The sequence below is a fragment of the Oryx dammah genome, unplaced genomic scaffold (genome assembly GCF_014754425.2).
Source record: "Oryx dammah isolate SB20612 unplaced genomic scaffold, SCBI_Odam_1.1 HiC_scaffold_18, whole genome shotgun sequence".
Lineage (NCBI taxonomy): Eukaryota > Metazoa > Chordata > Mammalia > Artiodactyla > Bovidae > Oryx > Oryx dammah.
The window spans coordinates 51,952,331-51,978,460 of NW_024070202.1; the positions used below are offsets into that span (position 1 = coordinate 51,952,331).

Here is a 26,130-nt window from a genome sequence, read left to right on the forward strand (position 1 = left end):
TTCATAGGGTCACAAAGGGTCAGACATGACTGAGCAACTAAGCACACACTGGTTAAGACTCAAAATATATTCAAGTCCTGGGATGCTGTGGATAAAAGACTGGGTGTTAACAGTTCATTGAAACTCCTTCAAAGGAGTGCTAAAAGTATAATTTAAATGTTTGAGGATCAGCAGGTAAAAAAAAAATATAGCAGTACCAACTTCTGTTTCAATATATATGTCTTGAGTCTTAACTCTTCCTGGGCTGTTAAAGAGAGTTTCCCAGTTTCTTAGCATTGCACTCAGATGATAAACAGCTTACCTTTGCTCAAATGATTTTTAAAATGAACTTTTTTGGTGAGAATAGAGCTTAAAGACTAAAAAAATCTCATATATGAGTTCATTAAAAAATAAGAGTCATGTAACTTTGTGTCAAATTAAATACTTCTTTGGCCAAAGAAGAGTGACTACTTCTTTTATATTTTTATAAAAATATAAAGGCAAAACCAAAAATAAACAACACTGCCACAACCCACTGAGGTGTATGTATAGGTATTTTTCAGAAAAATAAACTGAAGTATACCTTCTGGAAAAGTAGCTCGGTAGTCTACAGATTCATTGGAAACCATTTCTGTAGTTGGGCTTACACTTCGGGCACTGACAAGCCTATCCAAATGTGGAGTGTGTACTCTTGCATCATAGCGAACTAATTCACTGCCCAGATCTTAAAAGAGAGAGAAAGACCTCGTTAAAGACTTGGCTATCATGGGTCCCAGTAGACTTTGACCTGGTGACCAGAACTCATGGCTTTTATGGATTGCATAAGACCACACACATGAATCTATGACAATTTTAAACTGTAATGATTGTATTGTTACGGCAACGTCTTTAAAACAGACAATAAGGAAAATTATGCACCTTTAATTTGCTTCCTTTTTTTCAGCCACAGGAAAAGCCCGAGTAACAGTAAGAGTATTATTGATATTGAGACAACACCAACAATCAATCCTGTGAAATTCTGATCTGGTTGAACTATCACTTTTCCAAGAACAGTTGAAGAAATTGCTTGCTTCCACTACAAATGACAAATAAAAGTCAGAAATTAACCATGATATGTACAAAATACACTACACAGTTGAATCATAATCTCTCTAGGCTCGAAATAATACCTGGTTATTACTGTTCTAGAAGTGGAATAATTGCCTCCAGAGTATTAAGACATTCTTCAATTCTTGTTCAGTGTTCGAATAATTAGGGGCTACTAATCACTGAAATACTTACATGCCTAGCTGTTTGTGCTTATAACTAGGTACTAGGAGTAAAAAGATAAAAATCAGTCTCTGACCATGAGGAACTAAAGTGTGAAAGGGACACAAACACAAAAGTAAATGATTAAAAAAATAATAAATGGTTATAGTTCATGATGATATGTACTGTAGAAGCATGAACATATTATAAGAAGCAGAGACAATAGAACATTAATTCTGTCCTAGAGGATAGGGTAGAGGGCACAGGAGACTCCCCATAAGAAGTGAATAATTATGTTATTATTACGGGATAATAAAATCTCAGAATATTTTTATTTGCTTTGTTTTGATACACAGAAGAAGTTTTTGATGCTCCTTCCAGCTAGAGCTGGTATGATATTGTGGATTTATGATCCATTTGAACTCCAAACTCTGATCTCATGATTTAGCTTTTTATTTTTAAATTTTTCATATGTTCCCATTTCATAACTGTTTGAAAACTTCAGAAACCCTTTAAAAATCACATATATTTGGATAAACAAAATGTGGTATATCTACACAGTAAAATATTACTCAGCCTTTTAAAGGAATGAAGATAGCTGTTTATATGAAAAAGGTTACTATAAAATAGTTTCTTATTTCACTTCATCCAGTGCATACACATTCTTTTATTTATGGGACTGTGCATTTGAGATCACTGTGGCTGGTAGTACTGTGTTGACTCTGGCCTCCTAGGGTGGTGAGAGGTGGGAAAAGACACCATTGAATGTGTCCTTATCCCTCCTGAGGATTACAGCAAATTTCAGCAAGAGTGTGGCATGATGGAGAAGAGTGTAGCCAGCAAGGACTTTTGAGACCTACCCTTTGAAGCTTGGGAAGGAGACAGTGCAACAAAAACATCACTATTTCTAAAATAACAACTAAGAATCAAGCTGAACTGATGAGCTAAAAGCCTACACACAAATGAGCTTTAATGATTTATTTTAAGCCTGCAAGTGACATAATTACACTGGCATCTTTATTTACATCATGAGAGGAAAGCAGGAATCCCACCTCTATATTTAGTTCGCTGTTCAATTTCAGCAGGTCATTGGGGACCGTACATAATACAGCTTCAGAATGTGAATGTATATTTTCACAGCTCTTATTTCCAACTTTTAACACCTCCCCTTTAACTGCTTCAGGGTCAATATCATTTCCCTGGAAGGAAAAAAAAAAAAAGGAGCTTGTTAACACTTCACAATTTTGAAGGAATGCAAACAATTACGAAGGAATATAAATATACTGAAAACATAGGCCATGTTGTTTATCAAGGCACATGATTATCTGACACTCATTTTCATGGGGATTTGGATGGCTGAAACAGAGAATGACCATTTTAGGGTACTAATCAGTCAGGAATCATAGGATCTAGCTTTTCCATCAAATTGGATTTTAAAGAAAAGGAGAGATTCTTGACTCACACCCTTATGTCAAATGATGTCTTTTTCATAATCAACTTACTAATGTTTTCAGGGAGTACTGATGGTTGGCAAAAGGGAAATAATTTAGAGATTTAGTTTGAGCTGCCTAATGCAGAGACACTTAGCTCTGGCTACACTTTTAGAATCACATTGAGGGCTTTATATAAAATACTGATGCCCAGGTCCCATCTCCAGAGATTTTGATGTATGGATCTAAAAGTCAATGTATTTCTTTGGTGTTTGAGTTGAGCAGTTTCTTTTCATCCTTCTTGCACAGTTGAATCCTATACAAAAATGAAGCCATTTTTAAAGACATTCTTGTAAGATGCCATAAGACCCTCATTATGATGAGAGCATGATTATATTATTTTGAACAATTATATAGTTACATGAGGACTTTAAAAACATTATTCAATTTGACATATTTAGTTAAATGAAGTCACCAGTAGGCATTTAAAATACCACTGTTTTGTTTAAGAAACCAATAATTACCCTTGGGAAAGAAATGAAAACAGAGGTCCAATTTCTCATATGAAGACTTAATGAGTATGGTTACAGTATTTATTAAAAAGCCATTAGTCAGAGGAGAAAGATATCAAAACACAATTGTATTTTTCTGAGGGACAAAGAGCAGCCAGTAACAACTATAGTTGTTAGGCTACCTTGTTTTCCACTTTATTTTACATGATCTTTAATGCCTGACAAACTAGTCTTACATTGCCTCATATAGATCTTGATAGAGTGCTAGGTAAGATATCCTGGGAAAAGAAGTTAGAAAAAATTCTTCTTTCTAACATGAATTTGGAGTTTAAAAAAAAATGGATATAGACAAACTCTATCCTTACGATACTTCTAGAGGCAGTATGTGTACTCCATTGAACCAGATCAGCCACACAGGGCAAGTCCATGCAGAAGCACATAAATCTAACAGGTCACCTTGAGGCTTCAAATGACAACTTCTTGGTTAGGACTGAGGAGGACAGCCCTGGACCACAAATTGGAGGGAATTCAGGAAATGACAAAAGAAAGAGATTAAAGAGCTGGAGGCTTGATTTATGAGGGTATGACTAAAACGTGTCTTGCCAGCTTAGATAATGATGAAGGCTGGGGGAGGGGATGAACATACTGTATCTGCATTTCCAGTACTCCTTTTAGGCACAGGCTTGCCTAGGATGTTGCATAAAAGCATCTCCAAAACAAAAACAGATGACAAAGCTGAACAATGAAACTCTTTCTCATTTGTGCCTACTAAGAAATGCACAATGATTAGTGACTTATGTTAGAAATTAATATCAGCTTTGTATGTATAGTGATTATTTTAAAAGTCTACAATCCAAGATATAAAAAATGTGATACTGGAAGTCCACTACTATATAACAGAGAGGTCTGAACCAGGAGAAAAATAAGAAGGTATAGGCTAGTTTTTGTCATTAAAAAAAAAAAACATAGCTTTATCAAGCTGTGGAAAAAAATGTGTATGTTTAGAAATTTTATTTACTTTTTATTATTTAATATTAACTATTATTAAATAGTATAATATAAATAGTAGAGCAAAGTTGGATTAGTTGACCTTTTAATCATTATATATAAGGTTTTTTTGTTTTTATTTATTTATTTGGCTGTTCCAGTCTTAGTTCTGGCATGCAACATCTTTAGTTCTGGCATTCAAACTCTTAAGGGGTAGCACATGGGATCTAGTTCCCTGACCAGGGATTGAACCTACGCCTTCTGCATTGGGAATGTAAAGTCTTAGCCACTGGAACACCAGGGAAGTCCAATAGGTTTTTAAATAAAGCCATATAAAAGAAGATTTCTGGTCTTCAATCCCTTACATACATAGAGCAATCTAGAGTTGTAATTATCTCATTTTATCCTGTAAAGACACTTTCCTGAGGTAGGGATTATTGTCATCACTGCTTTACACATTGAGAACTAAGGTTCAAGAAGAGACTTGGACTTGAAGCAAATCAATTCCATCTGATACAAAATTAGGCTTCCCCGGTGGCCCTGTGGTAAAGAATTGGCCTGCACTGCAGGGGCTGCAGGAGATGTGGGTTTGATCCCTGGGTCAGGAAGATCCCCTGGAGAAGGAAATGGCAACCCATTCCAGTATTCTTGCCTGGAGAATCCCGTGGACAGAGGAGCCTGGTGGGCTACAGTCCATGAGGTCGCAAACAGTCGGACACAACTGAGGTGACTTTGCATGCGTGCACTGCTTACCATCTACTACTGTATCACAAAACGCTAGTTACTGAGAATACAATGATGAGTAAGAGTTGCTTTTTCTCACTGCAATGTTAAAATGAATACATTTTTAAAGTGAAAAAACTATTACTCCCAATGTGTCATATTGGTATGTCTCTTGCCCTTTCCTCTGCAACTCTGGCCACGTATGACATGTTTCTACCTAACTCAGGCCTGGGAACCCATGTCTGAGCTGGTTAAAGAACAAAGCAGATAGGAGTAGAAGCAGGACTTGAAAAAGAATATCATTACACAAGGGATCTTACAAGTTTTCATGTGTCCAGGTGGCCACAATGTTGAGTCTGGGCAAGTCAGCTAAGGCCATGTAGGAGGATGGCAGTAGGACTCGGCCATGGTTCAGGGAGGCTGGCAGCAGAAAAATCAGTGAGGTGGTGGTAGAGGGACATTTACACTTTACCGAGAGAATATGAGCCTCCTCAGCTTGGGAACTAGGGCAAAGAACCTTGACGGGAAACTTCAAAACTAAGTGCACAGAACATTAACAGGCATTTGGGGAGAGAAGTTCCCAGGTCATTTGAGAAAAACTGGGGGAACCAAAATTAAACTGGCTTCTTCACTGGCTACTTGGGTCAGTAGGATACCACAGGTGCTGTCTATAAGCCCTGGAATATGGCTTCCCCTACCCCAGAATGCATATTACAGTGTATAGCACAAAGAAAAACAGTTGATCCCTGAATAACATGGGGGTTAGGGGTGCTGATCCCTGTGTATTTGAAAATCCATATATAATTTCACAGTCAGCCCTCTGTATCTGAGGTTCTGAAACCATAGAGTCTCTCAATGCTGGATCACATAGGACTGTAGTATGCATTTATTGAAAAAGAAACCTGCATGTAAGTTGGACCTGTGCAGTTCAACCTATATTGTTCAAGGGTTAAGTGTCAACTTATGAGTCCCATCAGTAGGTCTTGACACTGGGCCAAATGACTTCTAAGAAAAGAGCCCTTCATTTCTACCCTGTTGTAGACAGAACTGGCCTCACAGTGGTTGTGAATGGGTTTGGGCCTGTAATTCCAGGTACATCAGCCAGAAGTGGGAGGAAGACAAATTCGGGTGGCTCTGGGCACGAAGTAGACTGAGTTAGCTTGGAACGACTCTCCCTTCTAAATCCTTCTAATGCCAAGACACTGACACAGACCGCCATCTGAGCGCACTCTTTTTTTTTTTCACGTCCATCTGAGCGCACTCTATCTGAGCTTTGTTCTTCGGCTTCTTCCTAGTGTCATAGTCCAAGTTCCTGGTCCTTGACTTAGTTGATCTTCCTGCTCCTTTCCATGTTTTAACCAACTTCTCCAAACTGAATTTCTGAAGCATCTCTATTACCATGTATATCAATATGCTCTAGAATATGATAAAGCCCCGGGGCAGTGTCAGGCAGTTCTAGTTCCAGCATTAAATACTGTGCTTCTCTAGTTTCCACAAAATATGAATAAAAAGTCATATAATAGGGTAATTAGGAAATATAGGGTTTCTTTTAATCAGAATTGACTTTCAGGTATTTGTAAAGAGTTTAGAGCTATTTTACTTAAAGAATTGCATGGACATCTACATACCACACAATAGAAAATTTCCCTATTATGAAAGGTATTTTGGTATACATTAAATGAAAGTTAATATGCAAAGCTTTGTAATGTATTAGCTGCTGCTGCTAAGTCACTTCAGTTGTGTCCGACTCTGTGCGACCCCACGGCAGCCCACCAGGCTCCCCTGTCCCTGGGATTCTCCAGGCAAGAACACTGGAGTGGGTTGCCATTTCCTTCTCCAATGCATAAAAGTAAACCGTAAAAGGGAAGTCGCTCAGTCATGTCCAACTCTTAGCGACCCTATGGAGCGCAGCCTACCAGGCTCCTCCGTTCATGGGATTTTCCAGGCAAGAGTACTGGAGTGGGGTGCCATAGAAAGAAGACCAAATATGGAATCAAGAAACTTGATTGTGAGCCCAAGTTATACTGTTTGCTCCCTACGTGACCCATGACAAATTATCCAATCTTTCTAAACCTCTGTTTACTTATCTATAAAGTAGGACACTACTGAAGTGACTTAGCAGCAGCAGCAACAAAGGGGGATAATCATCACTGACCTCCCAACCTCATATGTCCACATGAATCTCAAATGAAACAGTATTTGTCAAAGTACTGTGTTAACTAAAATTTCACAAAAACGTGAGCTGTTGCTGACATGAACACTGTGCCTTCATGGGTACTCCCAAAGAGATGTTTACTTCTGATGACCACTGTCCACACTGGTGCCTAAGCCTTAGATACAAACTACCACCCACATTATGGGGTTTCTGATTCATGCTGAGGAAGACTGATACTTCGTCTCTATTATGTTCTCTTGACCCAAACCTGACTGACCCTCTTGGCCATGGTGTAATCACTGGGCCAACTACTGACTAAGGCAATTCTCACAACTAGGGCTAGAAACTATCACAATCTCTTTTTAGCCAAATAATTTTTATATGCATGGCTGTTTAAGCAGCACAAAACTCTTCCTGGCAAAAAGAAGCAAATCTCACTCTAAACACAATTCTCTCCATAGTGCTTTCACTGATGGAACACAAATTCATGTTTTGAATGGTAATTGAACATGCACAACATGAAATAAAATAGCACTCTTTCTCTTGCTAAAAACAGTTTACTGTTTGTCCAGAAGAGGCCTTTTCTCTTCGCTTGCTTTATGCTCCTTATTTCAGAGAGGCAGAGCTATTAATATGGTCAACTTTAGAAACTGATAAAGGGTTAAACTGCTGTGACACAAAGATTCTCGTATAGCTTAGATTTTCTCTTACATATACATAATATGGAATATGGGAGATGACTAAATCATGACACTCCCGAAATAGTCCCCCTACACTGTTCCTATTTTCCCCAGATTGCCACTCTGTGACATGACAGGTGCTAGACCTTTGTCAGAGAAGAGAGTCATTCTGTATATAGACAAGAAAAGAAAGTCTCTTGTGTCTATTTCCAGAGACCTCTTGGGCCAGGTTGAGAATAGCATGAAAGGCTGAGGATGATGTCAAATCATATTTTTCTTGGTCCAACAAGTTTGTAGGACATTGAATAATGGGTATGTAATTTATAGAAAAAGGAGTTTTCTCCTCCTTGTAAGACTATTAGAAAGGGTAGATAAAGAACCATTATTCTCTAATCCTTCCATGATAGATAAAGGAACAGAAAAATAGAATTTATCTGGGTGTAGAAGTATTTGCAAATAAACCTTTGTTTTCATCAAGAAAAACCAAATGGAATCTTCGAAATGGCAAACACAGTAATTGTTGAAAGCAAAAGGTCACACTAGATTAATTTTATTGAAAAAAAAAGTGATAAAAGCTCTTTCTCCCTTTCTAAAACTAATTAAAGAGGCAGATGAAAGAACTTTGCTATGGTAAACATGCTGTTCACTGAAGCAGGCTTCCATTTAATTTCATGCTGGGCTTGCTTAATTATTGTGCAAAACACAATAGGGAGGTTAGTAAACTTGTATGAGTGTGAATGTATACATGGGTTTGGCTGTAGACAAAGTCTTGTTGAAAAAGCAGAATAATTTTAGTAAAAACATACTCTTACTTACATGGAAATGATCTATGGGAATTTATATTACATCTAAACAAGGACTACCCTATTACTTTGTGTTTGCTCATATTTGCATTCATGCTATCTCTTGAGGAAAAATACTGCATGTCTAAAAACATCATGTTGAAATATAAATATTTTGCTGTTTCTAGAGACTGAGACTATAGATAATTAAAGTTTTGATCATATTGCCTCTTTTATTACTATTTGAGGTAAAAATGACTGAAGCAACATAAAAGAGTTGTATTCTAGTCTTTGTTCTGGCTCAGTCTGATCACTTGTCAAACCATGTAACCTCTCTGGGGTTTTGGTATTCTTTATTTGCAACAGGCTGGTTTAGAAAAGGTGATGTGTTATTGTCCAATTAAATTCTATTTAGAGGCTAATATATTCCTGAGGTAGAGGAAATTCAGCTCCATTTATAAATCAGCTTAGAGATGACCACACCCAGATACAAAATTCCAAGTATTAGAAGGAAGTACAGAATTACAGTTGATGTCTTTACTTTTATGACTTTTACCTTTTATCTTGTAACGAGCACATTTAGGTGTCCAGGGAAATATGTAAGTAACATCGGCAGAAGAATAAATCAAAGGCAACTTACTTAAAGGATTTGTGTCCTCCATTTACTACTCTTTATTATATACATTAAGAAAGAATTTTTAAATGCTTCATTAAAAAGCAGTCCATGATCATGCATATCTTTTAGTCCTATGTCAAAAGATTTGCTTTTCAGAACTTAGATATTTGCTAATGTAATATAAGATAATGACCACGCACAACAATTTTATTCATACAGCTATGAAGTCAATTAAGTGCAAGTTGATGATTTAACAGAGCATTTTAAGCATTTCTTACCTTAATTTCCAGTACATTTTCATTGCCTATTGAGATCATCACTGGCTTTTCAAAAGGCTTAAACACAGGATTATGTACATAAATGAGATCAAAGTATTTGGAATGGATCCCATCTAACATGAAAAAGGCTTTGGTTTTCAGGGGGAGTTGTAGGTTCAGCTGTTGTAGTGAAGGAGTTGTACAGCAGATTATCTCTGAATTAGAGCGATGTTGACATGCCTACAGTGAGACACCAATTATTCACTGTAAACAGAACACAGCTTGACATCATCAATAGCAACTTTCACATTTCACTGTTTCAGACAATCAACTGAAAATATACATTATAGGAAAAAAAATCTCCATTTAACTCACTGATGTTGAAGAACACATTTCTGGAAGCTTGACGGATGTAAGATTATCTAAACAATCCAGCCTTAAAGGAGCTACAAAGCTTCACTTGCTGGGAAGATGTAAGCTATTCTATCTGAAGCTGTCTTTTTCCTCTGTCACTTTATCTTACTTAAGAAGATAGGACAGTCACCAGGAGGGTGGCTGCTTATGAAACAGCTATTGCAGAGTGGGAAGCTGAACTTTGTGCAATTTAAGTCCTGTTCGCATCTTAGCTTTAAATCAAGCTTTAAGAATTATGGCAAAGCCCTCACTTGGAAACTCAGTTGCCTCATTTAGAAATTAACATTAAAATATTATTCACAGTGTGGAATACTACAAGGTAAAGTGCTTTGTCGACTGCCAAGCACCATATGGTTCACACTATAATTAATTATGTAGTAAGATCATCTTATTAGTGTGTTTTAAGCTATCAATTACTGAGTGCCAGGTTCTGTGCAAAATATTTCACAAGGCTGGTGTCATTTAATTCTCACAATAATCCTATGAGGTAGGTGCTAGAGCTTTCTGAGCTGATATCATCAGACCAGGTCACAAAGCTCTGAGTAGCAAAGTAAAGAACATAAATCCTGGACCACTGGCTCTAAAATTCACATGACTCCCATGCTGTGTGGTTTCTTGTTCACTCTGTATTCTACATTGGTCAAACTTTTCCTATCCTCTCTGTTTTACAAAGGTTCCTCTATCATTATTTCATGTCCTTTCATCTTTCATTAAAAATTTTCCCCTTTGTAATTCTGATTTATAGAAGTTTGGAAAATGTGGTTTCCTCTTGATTGTGCTTAGATGAAACCAGCAACACAAAGTGGTGCATTTAAGGTTAAATGGTTGCATTTTCCCCCCAAGGAAAAGACAAACAAGCAACAACATCCCTTAGATTTCCTTTTCTTTGACAAGTAGAGTTGGAGATAAAACAATTACTTATGTCCACAATAGAAAAATACTCAGGATATACAGAAAAAGCACAAACAAAATTGGATATTTGATATTTTCTTTTAAAAATGATTTAAAAATTGTTCTATATTGAAAAATGTGTGCTATATGCAGATAACAAAAAATGATATACAGACATAATATGTATAAAATATTACTTAGTTTTGTATCAAATCCATATGACAATGCTAAAAGCTATCCTATGATCTTGAAAAAAGGAAATCAACAACTTTACTGCTATTACAATATTTTTCTATGTAACAAGAAATTTGAAAATTAACAAACTTCTGGCTTCTGGGGCATAATGTATGTTAACAAATTAATATGCATTTTGTTAAGAAGATGATCAATATTTTTATTTTAAAAGATTTGAATTTGTTAGACTGGAAATTTACTCTGGCTGGATCAGTAAATCTAAATCAGACCTGACCAAGAGTTTTCATCTGTTAAATAATGAATGGCTTCAATTCATCATGGTCAGCTTCAGATTCTACAAGAAGCAGGGAATATGGAAAGAACACGGGTCTCTTTATGAGATTTTTTGGAAACAATAGTCAAATAGACCCACTGAATTTTTCATTCCTGTCCAAATTGAATCCATTGTTCTATTTAACATCTTTGTGGCTAAAATAACAAAGTTTACATTTCCAGATATACAAACAGATAAGATTCTAATCTTCTACTGTTGTTCCAATCTTCTTTGTTACACCTAGGAGGTTTTTAAAAACTACATATTACAAATGAATGAATGATGTCACGTGTCATCGTAACGTGGATGAGGCAGAGGGAAGAAATCTGTCATGATTTTAATAATGGAGCCTCAGTGTGAATTAGATAAACTAATAATTTCTTAGACTTCTACTTTAAAAAGTTGCATGCCAACACCAAAGGGGGTTATTGTTATTTTTATTGGTTAATGAAAAATTGCTATGCCTGGTTGTGGAGAACTGATGTCCTTTAAATTATTAGTGGTGGTATCCTAACTTTGTTTGTGGCCATGTGCAGGGGTTGGTTTCAAAGCTCTCTACTTCATATGGGGACTCCCTAGAGTATAATCTCTCAGGAATATTATAAAAATCTAATAATACTCTTTAGAGGTGATGCAATGTGGCTGATTGAGAAGGTCAAGAAAAATCTTATTTGAGATGACCTTATTGTTTGGTGATTTGGCTTGACATTTTTAGCCCCAAATTGGTTTTTGTAATTAAAGCACACTGTGGCCTTAGCCTTCAAGAAATATTGGATGAGAATCTAAAAGGAAGTGCTGTAATTCAATCTATCACCTCCCCAATCAAGACTCTGCCTGAGAGGGGGCACTTAGAACTTTCATTCTAAGTTGTGTGTAGTCTGACTAGATTATGGATATTTTATATCAGAGAAAAACAATAAAATATATAATCTTCATAAATAACTCCAAACTTCCTAAAGTCTGAAGTAAAACTGCCACTTCAATGTGACCCAAAACTGTCAGAGCACAAAATAGGTCAATTTAAGGAGGAATTCAGATGGACCTTGCAAATTAAAGAAAAAAGGTGAAGAAGTGTTACACATCATATCCATTCTAGGACATAAGTATTTTAATGCTCTTTTTCATTATTTGATAACATGCTAACAAAAGGACAAGAGGCATGGTTAAGAAGGGATATAAAAGAAAACACCATACCAGTTAGGAAGACACGGATGCTTTGGCAAGAGTAAAGGCTTTACCCAGGGGTTTTATTAGACCAAAAAGGTTGATGTTCTACGGGGCATTATAAAAAGGGGGATAGGGAAATGCTATGGTTTGAATGTTTGCATCCTCCTCAAATTCATATTTGGAACCCTAATCCCTCACATGATGATATTTGGAGATGGGGCCTTTGGGAGGTAAGTAGGTCATGAGAGTGAAGTTCTCATGATGGAATTAGTGCCCTCATAAGAGGAGACACAAGAGAGCTTGCTTCCTCTTTCTTTCCCTTCCATGTGAGGATACAATGAGAACATAATCAGCTGCAAACCAGGAAGCAGGCCCTCCCCAGAAAGCCAGATCTGCTGGCACCCTGGTCTTGGACTTCGCAACCTTGAGAACTGTGAGAAAAAATAAATGTTTGCTATGTAAGCCACTCAGTCTATGGTATTTTTGTTTAGAACCCTGAACAGACTAAGACAGGGATGATGTAGCTTGCATTTGTACTGACTTTTTAAAAAACACTGCCTCAAGTTGGTAATCATTATTTGTGTCTAAACATTATGTGTGAGTGTGTTTTATGTTAGCCTGAGACTAGATATTTTTAGTCATTGAATTAAAAAAAAATCCTATTGACTACACTGCAAGTAAGATAGATAACTAGCAGACATTAAAGGCAAAACTGAAATGTCTCTGGTACCCTGAAAGCAGGCAGCAGAGGCAGAGATGCAGAGTTCTAAGCACAACTGTCACGTAGAGGACTTACCACTGTAAAGTTCTTTCCGGCTTCATGCACATTTATTACCATCCTTATGATACTAACTGAATTCAGGTTTTTTCCAACACCTGTTATTGTACTCCCACCACTGGCAAAATAAAATAGAAAAATAGCAATGAGAGGTTCTTTCTCTATCAAGTATTTTAAGGGAGAAATGAAATTAAATCACATGTAGTAACTACAAGTTACAGCCACAACTGAAGTCAAATGAAAGTTCAGTGGTAAATTTTCTTTGGAAATAATTTATTTCACCTGAAAATATTTTAAAAATTCATTATTTCACAAGCTGAAGGAATGAATTTCTCTTTTTATTCACCAAACACACAAAAGAAATATTTTTTCCTGTCTGAAAAAAATACAAAGGAAAATGAATTTAACTACTGTCGCTAGACTGATTGAAATAACAGAAATAAGGCAGACTGAAATGGGTCCAATGAGATACTGATTTAGAGGGAGTCTGGTATTGGCTCAGACAGTAAAGAATCTGCCTGCAATGTGGGAGACCTGGATTTGATCCCTGGGTCAGGAATATCTCATAGAGAAGGGAATGGCAACCCAATCCAGTATTCTTGCTTGGAAAATTCCATGGACAGAGGAACCCTGGCAAGCTATAGTCCACGGGATCACAAAGAGTTGGACATGACTGAGTGATTAACACATTGGTATAGGGAAAAGTTGTGTGTAAATTAGGTAAGGAAAAATACACTGTAAAAGTGACAGAAAAAGGTGATTCCACTTTTAGGCACTAAGGTTAGTAAAGAGTTAAAACGTTCACAATATAAATGCTTAAGTACTATGATGTTGAGTTAAATTGTTTTAATGAAATTTATTTAGACTGGGATAAAATGGTATGAACTAGCACTGATAAAGTCAAATTGTACTCAGAACCTGACTGTAGTTTTCACTCCTGAATTGGAAAGGTATTCTTCAAAAGAAATGCAATAGTATCAAATCCAGAGATAAAACTATCTTCCTTTTGACTATTTGGCAGCCAATCATTCTCAAGTTTATTACTTTCTTATACCCATTAGAAACTTTTACTTACCTAATAAAAGATTTGGTGGGATGTATTTCATAGACAATGGGGTCTTCCCAGTAAATGAAGCTGTTCACCTCTCGGTTGGCTAAGTCAATTTTCAATTTAACAGAAAACTCAGTTGGAGCACTTTGGGCTGGGGTATAACATTCAAGAATACTATATGAAACACTGAACAAAAAATTAAGAAAATGGATCTTTGTTATTAAAGACACACATATATTAGAATTATATCCATAAGTCAAAAAGGATATCAGTCAATAGCACCTAAACGGGAATTTCTAGGGGGAAAAAAAGCTCTTTTTAATGTAGGGTGTTTGTATTCGACTAGATCCCAGACTTAGCTTTGTTGTAGGCAAGCCACCTGACTTAAAAATATTTGGGATTTTAAGCAATTTTTAAAGTTTTGGTACTTGATTTAAGCTTTCCCATCTCTTAAGAAGCAGAAACATAACTTTCTAACCTAGTCTCCCTCATGGTTCTCACCACCCCAAAGTGATCTGATCTAATTGTAAATCTTGATGGAAATGTTTATTGTCAATTAACAGAACCTCACAGCTTATAGCATAGGTGGGATACTCAGTATAACAATAAAGAAGGTGGAATTAATAAACCATAAGGGAAGGGTAGAAAAAACAGCAAAAAGGAGTAGAGGGATTTGGGAAGGAAGAAGTTTTTTAAGGTAAGGACAGTAAATAATAAACCTCTTGACTTTTTGCCACAAAAGAACAATATTTTCTTGATTTGTTAGGTACAAATATTCATCCAACTTGACTGATGAAACAAAAGATAAACTACAACACCTTTTTAAAGTACATGTTTTTCCACCAATTGAAATGTGTCTTGAATTTCCACTGTTTAGGTGCTTTCCAGTTAATGTAAGTAAAGTGCCACCAGTTTTTGGACCATAATTTGGAGAAATACTTGTTATTATAGGATCCTGAATGAGAGATAAAAACAAAATAGAATAACCTGTTAATTTTATAACTCTAAGTAGATTAAGTAATAATTAAATATCCTAGTTCATGAGAAAATGAATGCCTAGACTTACCACATAGGAAAACATACTATACTGTACTGACCCACGACTGTTTGAAATAACTATGGACATATTGAAATGTTCATTCATTGCAGGACCAACTGTGCATTTCAACCTGAAAAAGCAAAGTTTTATATAAGTCCAAAGGCATTTTCTGGCTTGGGTGTTTTATATTAAGAGTTATTATCTCCAAATAGTGAGCTGACTACTCTAAATAGCAAGCAGAGTTTCCAAGTAAGCATCAAGACTGAAAATTGTATAGCTCTATTTCTGTACTATTTTTCTAAACTTTATATTGACTGTCTTGTATTATTCATACAGACAAAACAGGAAATGTTAAACATCATCGATGTAGAACTCACCAATCGAAAAGTTCATAATAATCTCAGTCTAATCCTATACAACTGTAGGCATAATGTTTGGCATACTTATAAAAATGGTATTTTGACAGCATATGAAACAATGGGCTGATTACAACTAAGCAGAAATCTCTTCTTCAAAGTATGTCAAAAGATGCATTTCTGTGGTTATACACATTTATTTAATAACAATAATGATAAAATAAAGATAGGCTTTCCACAAAATTATTTTTAAATTAATAATCTTATTATAATCCTAAAAAGTATAATTTGCTTTATTAAGAAACTTTTAAAAATGAGGATGAATTGTGTCTCACTTTTATAGGCTCTAATTTATAAGCAATGAGCAAGAACTTACAAGGGGGATTTCTTGAATGAATTTTTTTGCCATTAAGCTAAACAAGTATGACATTAATTGATGCTTTGGCCTCAGTAAAATAAGATGAGTAGATTTAGATCTTTGCATAACCCTGGAAGGAATTCTACTAGGTATAAAATAACCACTTGAAAGAATAGGTCAAACTATAAAACTTCAAATGTTTGGTTATTGTTACTACATAACTAAAAATGTCTGGGTTCTCTGTTCATTATGGGTTTCCCTAGTGGCTCAGAGGTTCATTATGGAATTCAGATCTTATAGAAGTAACAAGTAGGATATAGTAGAACAGGCACAGGTCTCGGATCAAGAGAGCTGAGTTTGAAGGCCTGTTCAGCTCTTACTCTCTGAATTACCTCTACTAATCTATTTTTCTGAACTTCAGTTACCACTTTGTAAAACAAGGATAACATTGCTATTTCCTGAGATTTGGGAATGACTACATGAGATATACTCTTTTCTGGCAAACCATTCCGGTATTCCTGCTTGCAGAATTCCATGGACAGACCATGGGGTCGAAAAGAGTCGGATACGACTGAGTGACTAACATTTTAATTTTTCATTACAGTGTCAATAAAGATCAGCTAAATATAAACTCATCAAAAACAATGAGTCTCAAACGTATGATACAGCTGCTTCACTACATTTCTGAGATTCAGAAAGTGAATTTAGAAAAGAGGGTCCCTATTGAGCTCTTCTCTGATTTTTATAGAAAAAACTGCTGGAAAGAGTCTCTCTATTGAAGACTTTAGATGAACCGACCCCAACCAGTGCTACTCTTTCAAATCTACCCAGACAATTTCTCAAGAGTTGTTACAAAAATGGTTGAAAAATTCCCAGATGCTAGATTTTTCTTTTCTTCATCTGAGTAATGTCACTTTCTCCCTCCTTAATCCTGGTGAGTAAATAGTTTTAAAAACAAAATAAATCCACAAGGGGAGTGGTGGACCAAGACATTTTTTAACTCAAGAGATGGACTTTTGGGGCAAGTTTTACAAGTATTCATTCAAAACTAAAACCTGTTTTCCAACCACACCCTGGCCAAGTGTTTTTAGGTCCTTACATGTTTGTTGTGCTCTCACTTAAGGTTAAGGTGCAGCTCTCATTTCCAAGGAGAACTCTGGTTTTCTTCAAGTCAAATTTATTATTCCTCTTGAATCCAAAGTCCCAGCCACAAACAGTCAGTGTTGTCCCTCCTTCAAGGGGGGCACTAGTTGGAAAAACCTATAAGGACAATATAGAACTTAAAAAAAGCGAGTACATTATCATCTTTCACATGTGTGGAAAACAGACAAAATATGTACCCTCAAAGAACCTGAAATCCTTCCCTTCTCCCATTATCTAAAAAAACTGAATTTTCACTGAAGGAAAAAGGGACACAAATCTCAGAGAATCTGGAACAAACATTAAAACTATCTGTCAGGTTGATGAAACAAGCTGTTTTCAGAAGATTTAGAGATGGGAGAGATGGCAAATTCAGCCTAGGTGGGGATGAAAGTCCTTTTTGGGATGAAGTAGACACACTTTGGGCCCAAATTTTACATTTTATATAACCCATACTTTTATATGCTTATATAATCTGGGCCTCTAGGTTGAACTCTGATCAAAACTCCTTCATGGGTCCTAGAAGCTGAGCACCGATATATGCCTTGTTCCGAGCACCAGCTGGGTATGTGCTACATGCATATTGTTGCTATGGTATTCCCCACCCAGAGGAGAAAGTCACACAGTTAAAATACTTCTTTCTGTACCCAGTGTTTTCACAGTTGCATTTAACAGCTATCAGAATATCAGTCACGTATATGATATTTAATACATATATGCCATTCATTCATTCACGGCGGCTACTGCTGCTTAGCCACTTTAGTCGTGTCTGACTCTGTGCGACCCTATGGATTGCAGCCTGCATGGCTCCTCTGTCCGTGGGATTCTTAGACAAGAGTACTGGAGTGGGTTGCCATACCCTCCTCCAGGGGATCTTCCCAACCCAGGGATTGAACCTAGGTATCCTGCATTGCAGGCCAGATTCTTTACCACTGAGCCACCAGGGACACCCCTATTCATTCACTATTTATTTATAAATCATCTGCTATGTGCCAGGCATCAATAAATGAATAACTGAACTTATTTTACTTAATACTTAATTACTTATTCTTAATTCACATTTATTACTAACTACCATTTTTTTCCTTTAAATATAGTCACTATTTGATATGTACCAGCTGGTTAGTTAACAAGCTAAAAATGATGTAACATTTAATATAGTCAACATATTCTGTTAGAAATAGATAAAAACAGAATTGGAGAGGGCCTCAAGTGTGATCTGTATTATAGCAATGTTTCTAATTATTTATTTTGGCATCATTGTATATTTCATTTCTAGGATTGACTTATTTACTTCAGGCTCAGTATTAAATAATAATAAGTTCCTTTTATTATTGCAGGCTTACCTTTGGTGTATTAAAAGTAAAACAAATTCATTAATAAAAATTTGGCAACTGTGATATAAGATAGCATTAGGCTCTTATGAAGTCTACAACTATTTTTAGGCTAAAACTATTAAAACAAATTTCCATGTTAAAAATAAGCTTCTCCTCAGCAGCTCTGTGACAATTGAGAAAGGAAATGCTCTTTTGGGGGGACATATTGTAAATTGTGCTGTAAAGTACAATGGTGGGAAAACATAGCACTGCTATACAGGCAACTCAAAAATCAGTAAGGGTATTTGCTAAAGACTAGTTAGTGAAAGTGTAAAAGTGATTCTTCTACACTTTAGAAGAGCTTTTAGCAAAATTCAAATCTGCAAATGTTACCATCCCTCCCAAGTAAATAATCGCAAACCAACGTCATACTCTTGTTGTCAAACCCCTGTAAAAGTCTTAGCCTAATGCCTTTATATAGCTACTTTACCCATGAAATCCATTATACAGTTGTGCCTTTCATGAAAATTTACCTCGTCCATGTCTAGCCAATGAGAGTTGCTAGAAAAAAAAAATCTGTTTATTATTATGTTAGAAATTCAGTAGGAGAGAAAAAGACATCTAACCCTCCAGGGCTCTCTTCAGCCTGAGGCTGTCACACAGCTGTTATTTCCTCTTTTAATGAGGAGACTTCCCCACTGAAAACAGCTGCCTAAGGCTGATGTTGGCCTGATCCCACTGCCTAGATCTCCCCTTTCTATGTAAAAACTGAAGTCCGTCACTCTAGGTTCATCATCACTTTCTATATAAGACAAAGGGATTGTGTGATGATTTCAGAAAAGACACTGAACAGACATGGGTGCTATTAATATAAAACCTCTGTGAGATCATCAGGATTTGAAAGGCCAGCTTTTCTTAGCTTTGCTCTCCTGGCTGAAAATTAGAGGCAGGCAACTGAGCTATTCTGCCTTAGCTTATGGGGTAACATTCACTCTTCCGGGGGAAAAGGAAAGACACAATCTTGGACTACACACCCTGGGACAGAACCAACAATGGGCTGGCAAACTGTGTTATCCTGAGGGTAGAGAAACTCTGTGAGAAGGAAATGAGTGTACGGCATAAAGCCACAGAGGCTGGATCTGGATAGGGTAGAAATAGCCACAAAAATAGCTATTGTCCTTAAACAGGTGAAAATGATTTAAACGGTCATGTTTTCAAAACCCATCAGTATAATACATGAGAAAATTAAAATAACAACAACAACCTTGGAAAATTAAAATCTGTCTCTTCAGTAAATGTCACCAATATATTGGTGGCAGTGTACTGTAGAAAAGAGATAAAATATCTCATGTCCCTCATAAGATATCACTGCTGCTACTTATCTGAGTCTTCTGATCAATTAATAAACTGTTTTACTGTCTCACGGGACTGAACTCTAATCCTACAAGATATGACAATTTTATCCTAATAAATTCAGAATATATTGGAAAGTGCTCTTTCTTTTCTGAAGCATTTTTCATTGCTCTTTAAGTACAAGATCAGATAACATGTTTGAAACAAAATAACGGGCCTGCACTCCTGAAATATTTCATATGTGGAACTGCAGAGAATCTCAGCCACTGAACATCATGTACCTTGAAAAGCAGGTTGACTTACATTTATAGGAAAGTGAAACTCTACACATTAGCTGGGTTTTGTGCCTGCAGCATTTAAGACAGATAAGAAAAAGATGAATAATCTGTCTTATTCTTTGCAGTAAGAATGCTAAATGTCATGCTCTAGTGCAGCATGAAATCTTCCTAACAACTATGAACCAAAAGGGATTTATGGACTCAGCTGCACTACTTTCTTTCTAACTGTACAGCCCAAGCCTCAGTGAATTGTGCGTGATACAACCCAACCTTTTAAAAATTTCCAGTTAGAGTGCTGGAGTTAGGGAAGGTGGAGGAGGGGAGATTCAAACATTATGAGAGAGTCTGGTTCCAGAAAATTCTAAAATATTTACTGGTTTTAACCATTTTAATGTAGCTTTCATTAATATTAATAACAAAAGGTGGTAAACTGGTCAAAATTAGATGTTTCATTTGTACAGGTTCTCAACCTACTCTTTATTTAAAACAGCAGGTTGGTTGTTTTTGAAATGAAATTGTTGTGATTTAATTGCACATGCATACGTGCACACACACACACACACACACACACCCCATACCTTTCATGGAATAGCTGCATTCAGATTCCTGGTGTCTCAAACTGCCAAAGCTACGTGTTTTTAAAAGTATAAAACTGCATGTGGTTTTAAAAGTGTATTAAACACACAAACAAAAAATGCATAAACACTACAGATTTAAATTTGTTGTAATATCTTGTTTATTCTCTAGCTGATCAAACTGAGGCTTAATAATTGTGTCACACCTAACAAAAAATGATTTGGTTTAAAACCCAGTCACCCAGTACAAATCTTTGCCCAAACCGTAGCTAAATGAAAACAGCCATGTGCTTGGGGGCAGATCCTGTTCTAACTTGCACACTCTGTTTACTTGGGCTTGAACCAGGCGACCAACCAAGATCTTTAACTTGATTTTTCCACATGCATCATTTATTATTACCAAAGTCCAACTGTTCCACATGCAGGCAGAGAAAACACACACTGAGGTTAGTAGCTTACCAGGTTAGTAGCTTCAAGCAAAATGTGTTTGAATCAAGAAAGAAATTTTTACAAATTGCCATGGAAATTTTCAGAGCGCCAAATACATGCTTAAGCAAACAAGGCAACAGAAAGAGAGTGTGTCTACAATATCATGGCCGAAGTCGACTGCTAGAAGCTCAGTTCTCTAAGAGCAGGAGGCACTTTTGTCTTGTTTGGGAATGTGTCCCCCCATTGTCTAGAAGAGAGCCAGCTGTGTGGTAGGCACTCAATAAATGTTTCTGGAATGAATTAAAGAATGAATTGGCTTGCAGAGTATAGAAGTTAGTGAGATTATCAGCTGTGTCTTTACTGCTCTTCCATGAACTTTGAGAGAAGGCGCACAGCTACCTATGTGTCCACCATCTACTTGCCTCCCAACTTGCCCTGAGAAATAACCTCTGTTCTCATCAATGATGAGATAGCCACCATCTATGCGTTAGAAGGAACAAAACCCCCTGTTTGCCTGCTCCAGCATGTCGTGGACCTCTAGCTTGCACGGTCCAGGTTAGGGTTCTGTGTAATGATGACTAGATCCCTATGTATGATGGAGTCTTATGTCTGGGCACCTGATAGATAAAGTAGCTGGTGAGCAATCCCAATGGGCAGGTCAGAATGGAACAGGTCCCAGTGTGAGGAAACGCGGAGCAGTGTTGCCCTCTAGCCACTTTACTCTTTTAATCACATATCTGCTAAGGGAGAGCAACTGCTCAAGGAGAGTGTGAAGCAAGCACTTCCAGTGCAGGGTCCAGGGGCTTGTGCCCAAAGACACCCTAAAGGGAGAACCTGGAGGGAGAGAGGTGGTGCTTGGGCTGATGCTTCACAGAAAATGAATAGTTTGATTTTTGAATTTTTTAATCCATGGGATTTATGCTCTCCAAAACAAAACACATACGACAGTTGACAGAGACTCCTACCTTGTAGATTGTTGGCAGACAGGTCTCTTGAGTCCACCTTCCACTGGGGCATTCCTCCAATCGCACACATTTATCATGGCACCAGCCACACTGCACAAAGGGAGGGGCAGAGAGGCACTGACTGCAGGACTGGAAATGTTCACAGCCTAGGCCATTCAGCGGGATCTTGGTGATCTGTGAAGACAAGTGATGGAAAGAGCTTCCAGAGGAGGGTTTTGTTTGCTTGTTAAATAAAAACTAAATACATCAAAGATACATATAAGTATAATTTTACAGAGTCTAACAGAGATGCCACTTATGTGTGCACATCATGTAATAATGCTAATGTGATTAAATTAAAAAAAATTTTTCCTTCCCTCCACTTTTGGCACATATGTGATAAAAGTAACTATTACTGTCCAGTGAACACAAGCATTATCACACAATGTTAGAGGTTCTATTTAGTGGGGAAAGTTTGAGATGATTTTACTTTTCAAAAAATTTTTTATTGGAGTATAGTTGATTTACAGTATTGTATTAGTTTCTGCTATACAACAAAGTGAATCAGTTATACATACACATATATCCACTCTTTTTAAATATTTTTCCCATACAGGTCATTACAGATTGTTGAGTAGAATTCCCTGTGTTATACAACAGGTCCTTATTTTGCGACCCCATGGACTGTAGCCTACCAGGCTCCCCCGTCTCTGGGATTCTCCAGGCAAGAACACTGGAGTAGGTTGCCATTTCCTTCTTGGTTTAGTTGCTAAGGCCTGTCTAACTCTCTGTGACCCCATGGACTGTAGCCCACCAGGTTCCTCGGTCCATGGGATTTCCCAGGCAAGAATACTGGAGTGGGTTACCATTTCCTTCTCCAGGGGATCTTCCCCACCCAGGGATTGAACCTGGGTCTCCCACACTGGAGATAGGCGCTTTAACCTCTGAGCCACCAGGGAAGCCCATTTTATACATAGTAGTGTATATATGTCAGACCCCATCTCCCAATTTATCCCTCCCCTGCTGAGATGATTTTAAAATAACAAGAGAGTATAATTTAAGCTGCTGGAAAACACACTTGAACCTCTGGGAAATTCTAAGTAAGGTTACATATCATTTTGGCACCAAAATGCACCTCCTCTCAGGGAAAAGGGATTACTGGCCAGCATAATCTCTTCCAACGTACACTTCAGGAGTTATCTGCCTGCACTAGAGTTCTGCCCTTAGGACTGTAATTCTCATTTTGTGTGTTTGTTATTCTCATTGAGAAATATAGGACAAAAGGAGAAGTTTACCTCATGAAGATGACCTCCCATAGGTCCAATTTGCCCCAAGTAAAAATTTAACTTGATTTTAGGAGATGTCTGGAATACTCAGGAAAGAGCTTCATAGAAGAGGGGTAAATCCAGATGAAGGGAGAGGTTAAAAAGGACCGGGTGACAATGGCTGTAAATGTCCACTCAGGAGGAACCACACTGATGGAACCTTCCTATGGAACAGGGCTCACCTTCTTCCCAGTGACAACCAGTGCATAGCCGTTCTGGTTTAGCGGGTGCTCCACAATCACTTCTGGAGACACAGGGTGGGAATCCAAGCGAAAATTCACGTGAGGAGTTAATGATCCTGATCGAGAAACCACAACCTGAGAAACAAACCAGGAAGCACTCTTAGTCCAACAGTCCAACAAGCTCAGTTTAAATATACTATCAGGGGAGAACATGGATGATAATGGTAATACCAGATCAGATGAGCTCATGGATGTCTGAACGATATGCCCAACAGTTTAATGCACTGTAAATCAATACGTCTTCTAATCTCCTGCCTTGAAGACAATTCATTTGAACCCCCAAGACAGAGTTTTGCCTATGATCTTTTAAAGATTTCTAGGAAAGGAGATCTTCCAGCCAATCAGTCAGCACATGCAGACACATGCTCACTATTGTACTGGGAACCAGAGGAGCCAAAACTCACCCCAGAAGACCTCACTTATGCTACAAGGATTCTGGATTATTTTTAAATCTATCCTCCTGACCCTCCCACCGGGCAGCTTCCCTTGACGTACAGGAAAGTGTAGTGAACACGGAGTCTGGAGACCTGGAACTGGTTCCAGCTTTGCTACCCTTTAGCCATATTTATAGATCTTTTGAGGTCGAAATAGGCCCTCTGCTAACTTTGAAATGATGTGCTGTCATTTCTTATAAACCATTGTCCCATCGTACATTACTATTTTGATTATAAATGAGGTTCTCCTTCTTGGCCTGGTTTTATAATAAGGCCTGATGGTTATAACAATGTCTTGGAAAGGAGATTTGATGAGTGGTGTCATTCTTGCTGTCAGGTATTTCTAATTTGGGATGGTTCTCAGCTATAAAATTTCCATCAGTCTAGTCGCTAGAAACCAGTAATAATGAAGTCCAGGTATAAGATCAGAAGAAGGTGAACACTCAGACTACAGGAGAGCTTAGACGCACTCTCATTCTTAAATAGGCCATAACATTCTATCTACAGGAAGGTGCACAATGCTGAGCATAGCTCTGGGCTTGAAACTAACTTTATGAAATTGCTTGACACCCAAATACCCTTTTACATTTCACTGAAAGGGCATTTGTTTGCCATGTTTGAATCATGGGACAAATGTGGGCATCTGTGAGATTGAGATTAAATAATAAACCACTTCTACCTCAGCTTTCTTATCCATAAAATGGGAATGAACTACTTAGTACTCTAACAAGCACACAACATAAAAAATGTTCTGGGGAACCAGTACTATATTTTTCCTTCAGCACAATAAAGGAGCTATTTACTCTGAAACAATTTGGGAAGATTCCCCAAATCCCTAATTTGCTCCCACAGAATGGATTGTTGATAGAGAAATGAACCAAGTTCACACAGGGCTGTAAAAGTTAAACATCATGACTTTTTTTTTTCAAACATTTGCTCTATACCAAACACTCAACACATTCAAAACAACTCCATTAAGCAGGGTGGCTACATTTGCACAGAAATTAAGTGATAGATAGACCGAAGGTCATTTGGTTGGAATGGGAAAGAAAGGAAACTACTGTTATTTCTAGATTTAGGGCCAAATAGTTATTTGTGACTTTTGTAGGGAATGCAAAAAAAAAAATCAATTACCAGTGCTACCTCCCACTGGTGCTGGTTTCAAGCAGAATATCAGAACACCAGACATCTAAAGCTTCTACATCAAATTATTTGCGTTAACCGATTTTTTCTATTTTGACTTACTTCTGGTGCTCATCACCTCTTGTTTTTCCTACCCCTCATGCTCCCCTGCTCCCATTTTAAAAAATATTTCTCTGATTGTTGTCAATCACTTCAAACTGCAAAGGGAAAAAAAATTCCTTTTCTCACAAGTAAAAACCAAAACAACATATCAGCCTCTTTTAATAACCTGATTCTGTTCTCTTCTCCTCATTCTGTGCTTTCTACTTCACTGGAGATTATTCATCCTTCTGAACCTTCCTATAGATATTTGAATTTTGTGTCTGTTTCTCTTATTCTATTATATTCTATTCAGACCTCCTACATAACAATGAACTCCTACTTTTTTTCTCCTATCTTTTTGATCTCTTTAATATGATTCACCATATCTATAATAAGCAATCTCTTTTTAATTTAATAAGTCATCATCTTTGACTTTGGCTTTCCCTGGTGGCTCAGATGGTAAAGAATCCACCTGTAGTACAGGAGATCTGGGTTTGATTCCTGGGTTGAGAAGATCTCCTGGAGAAGGGAATGGTTTTCCACTCCAGTATTCTTGCCTGGAAAAATCCACGAACAGAGGAGCCTGGCAGGCTACAGTCCATGGAGTCCCAAAGAGTCAGAAACGACTCAGCGACTAACACTTACCCTTGACTTTATCAAATATCTGAAGTCCATTCAAATACCCACTTCCCAGAAAGAATTAATATTTCTCTTTTCACAAAGATGCTCTTTGCACCTCTGGAACTTGGATATATTGATTTGGTTCATTACCTGTTAGGACTCTTTATCTGGAGAACACCATATATGATGGTAACTGAGCCAGGCATTGTGTTCAGTGCTTTAAATAGGTATTTTGTTTAGTCTTCACAATAACCTACAGGGTAGGTACTATTATTTTCCATAAAGAAAATATGATAGAGAATTTTAGCTAGAAAAAGT

The 26,130-nt window shown here is 37.2% G+C and overlaps 1 protein-coding gene across 2 annotated transcripts in view; it reads right to left on the minus strand.

The window, feature by feature from the left end:
- MET (MET proto-oncogene, receptor tyrosine kinase) overlaps positions 1 to 26,130 on the minus strand; it is a 115,811-nt gene that overhangs the window by 22,448 nt on the left and 67,233 nt on the right. The window contains exons 4-14 of one of the 2 annotated variants that reach the window (XM_040260885.1): positions 23,474 to 23,608; positions 21,988 to 22,161; positions 17,031 to 17,191; positions 15,245 to 15,347; positions 14,997 to 15,133; positions 14,203 to 14,364; positions 13,146 to 13,245; positions 9,391 to 9,609; positions 2,280 to 2,426; positions 898 to 1,054; positions 563 to 703 (exon numbers count right to left, since the gene is read on the minus strand). In XM_040260885.1, coding sequence (XP_040116819.1) covers positions 563 to 703; positions 898 to 1,054; positions 2,280 to 2,426; positions 9,391 to 9,609; positions 13,146 to 13,245; positions 14,203 to 14,364; positions 14,997 to 15,133; positions 15,245 to 15,347; positions 17,031 to 17,191; positions 21,988 to 22,161; positions 23,474 to 23,608 — 1,636 coding nt within the window. The remainder of the gene's footprint in view (positions 1 to 562; positions 704 to 897; positions 1,055 to 2,279; positions 2,427 to 9,390; positions 9,610 to 13,145; positions 13,246 to 14,202; positions 14,365 to 14,996; positions 15,134 to 15,244; positions 15,348 to 17,030; positions 17,192 to 21,987; positions 22,162 to 23,473; positions 23,609 to 26,130) is intronic. The other variant, XM_040260887.1, reaches the window with a different exon arrangement.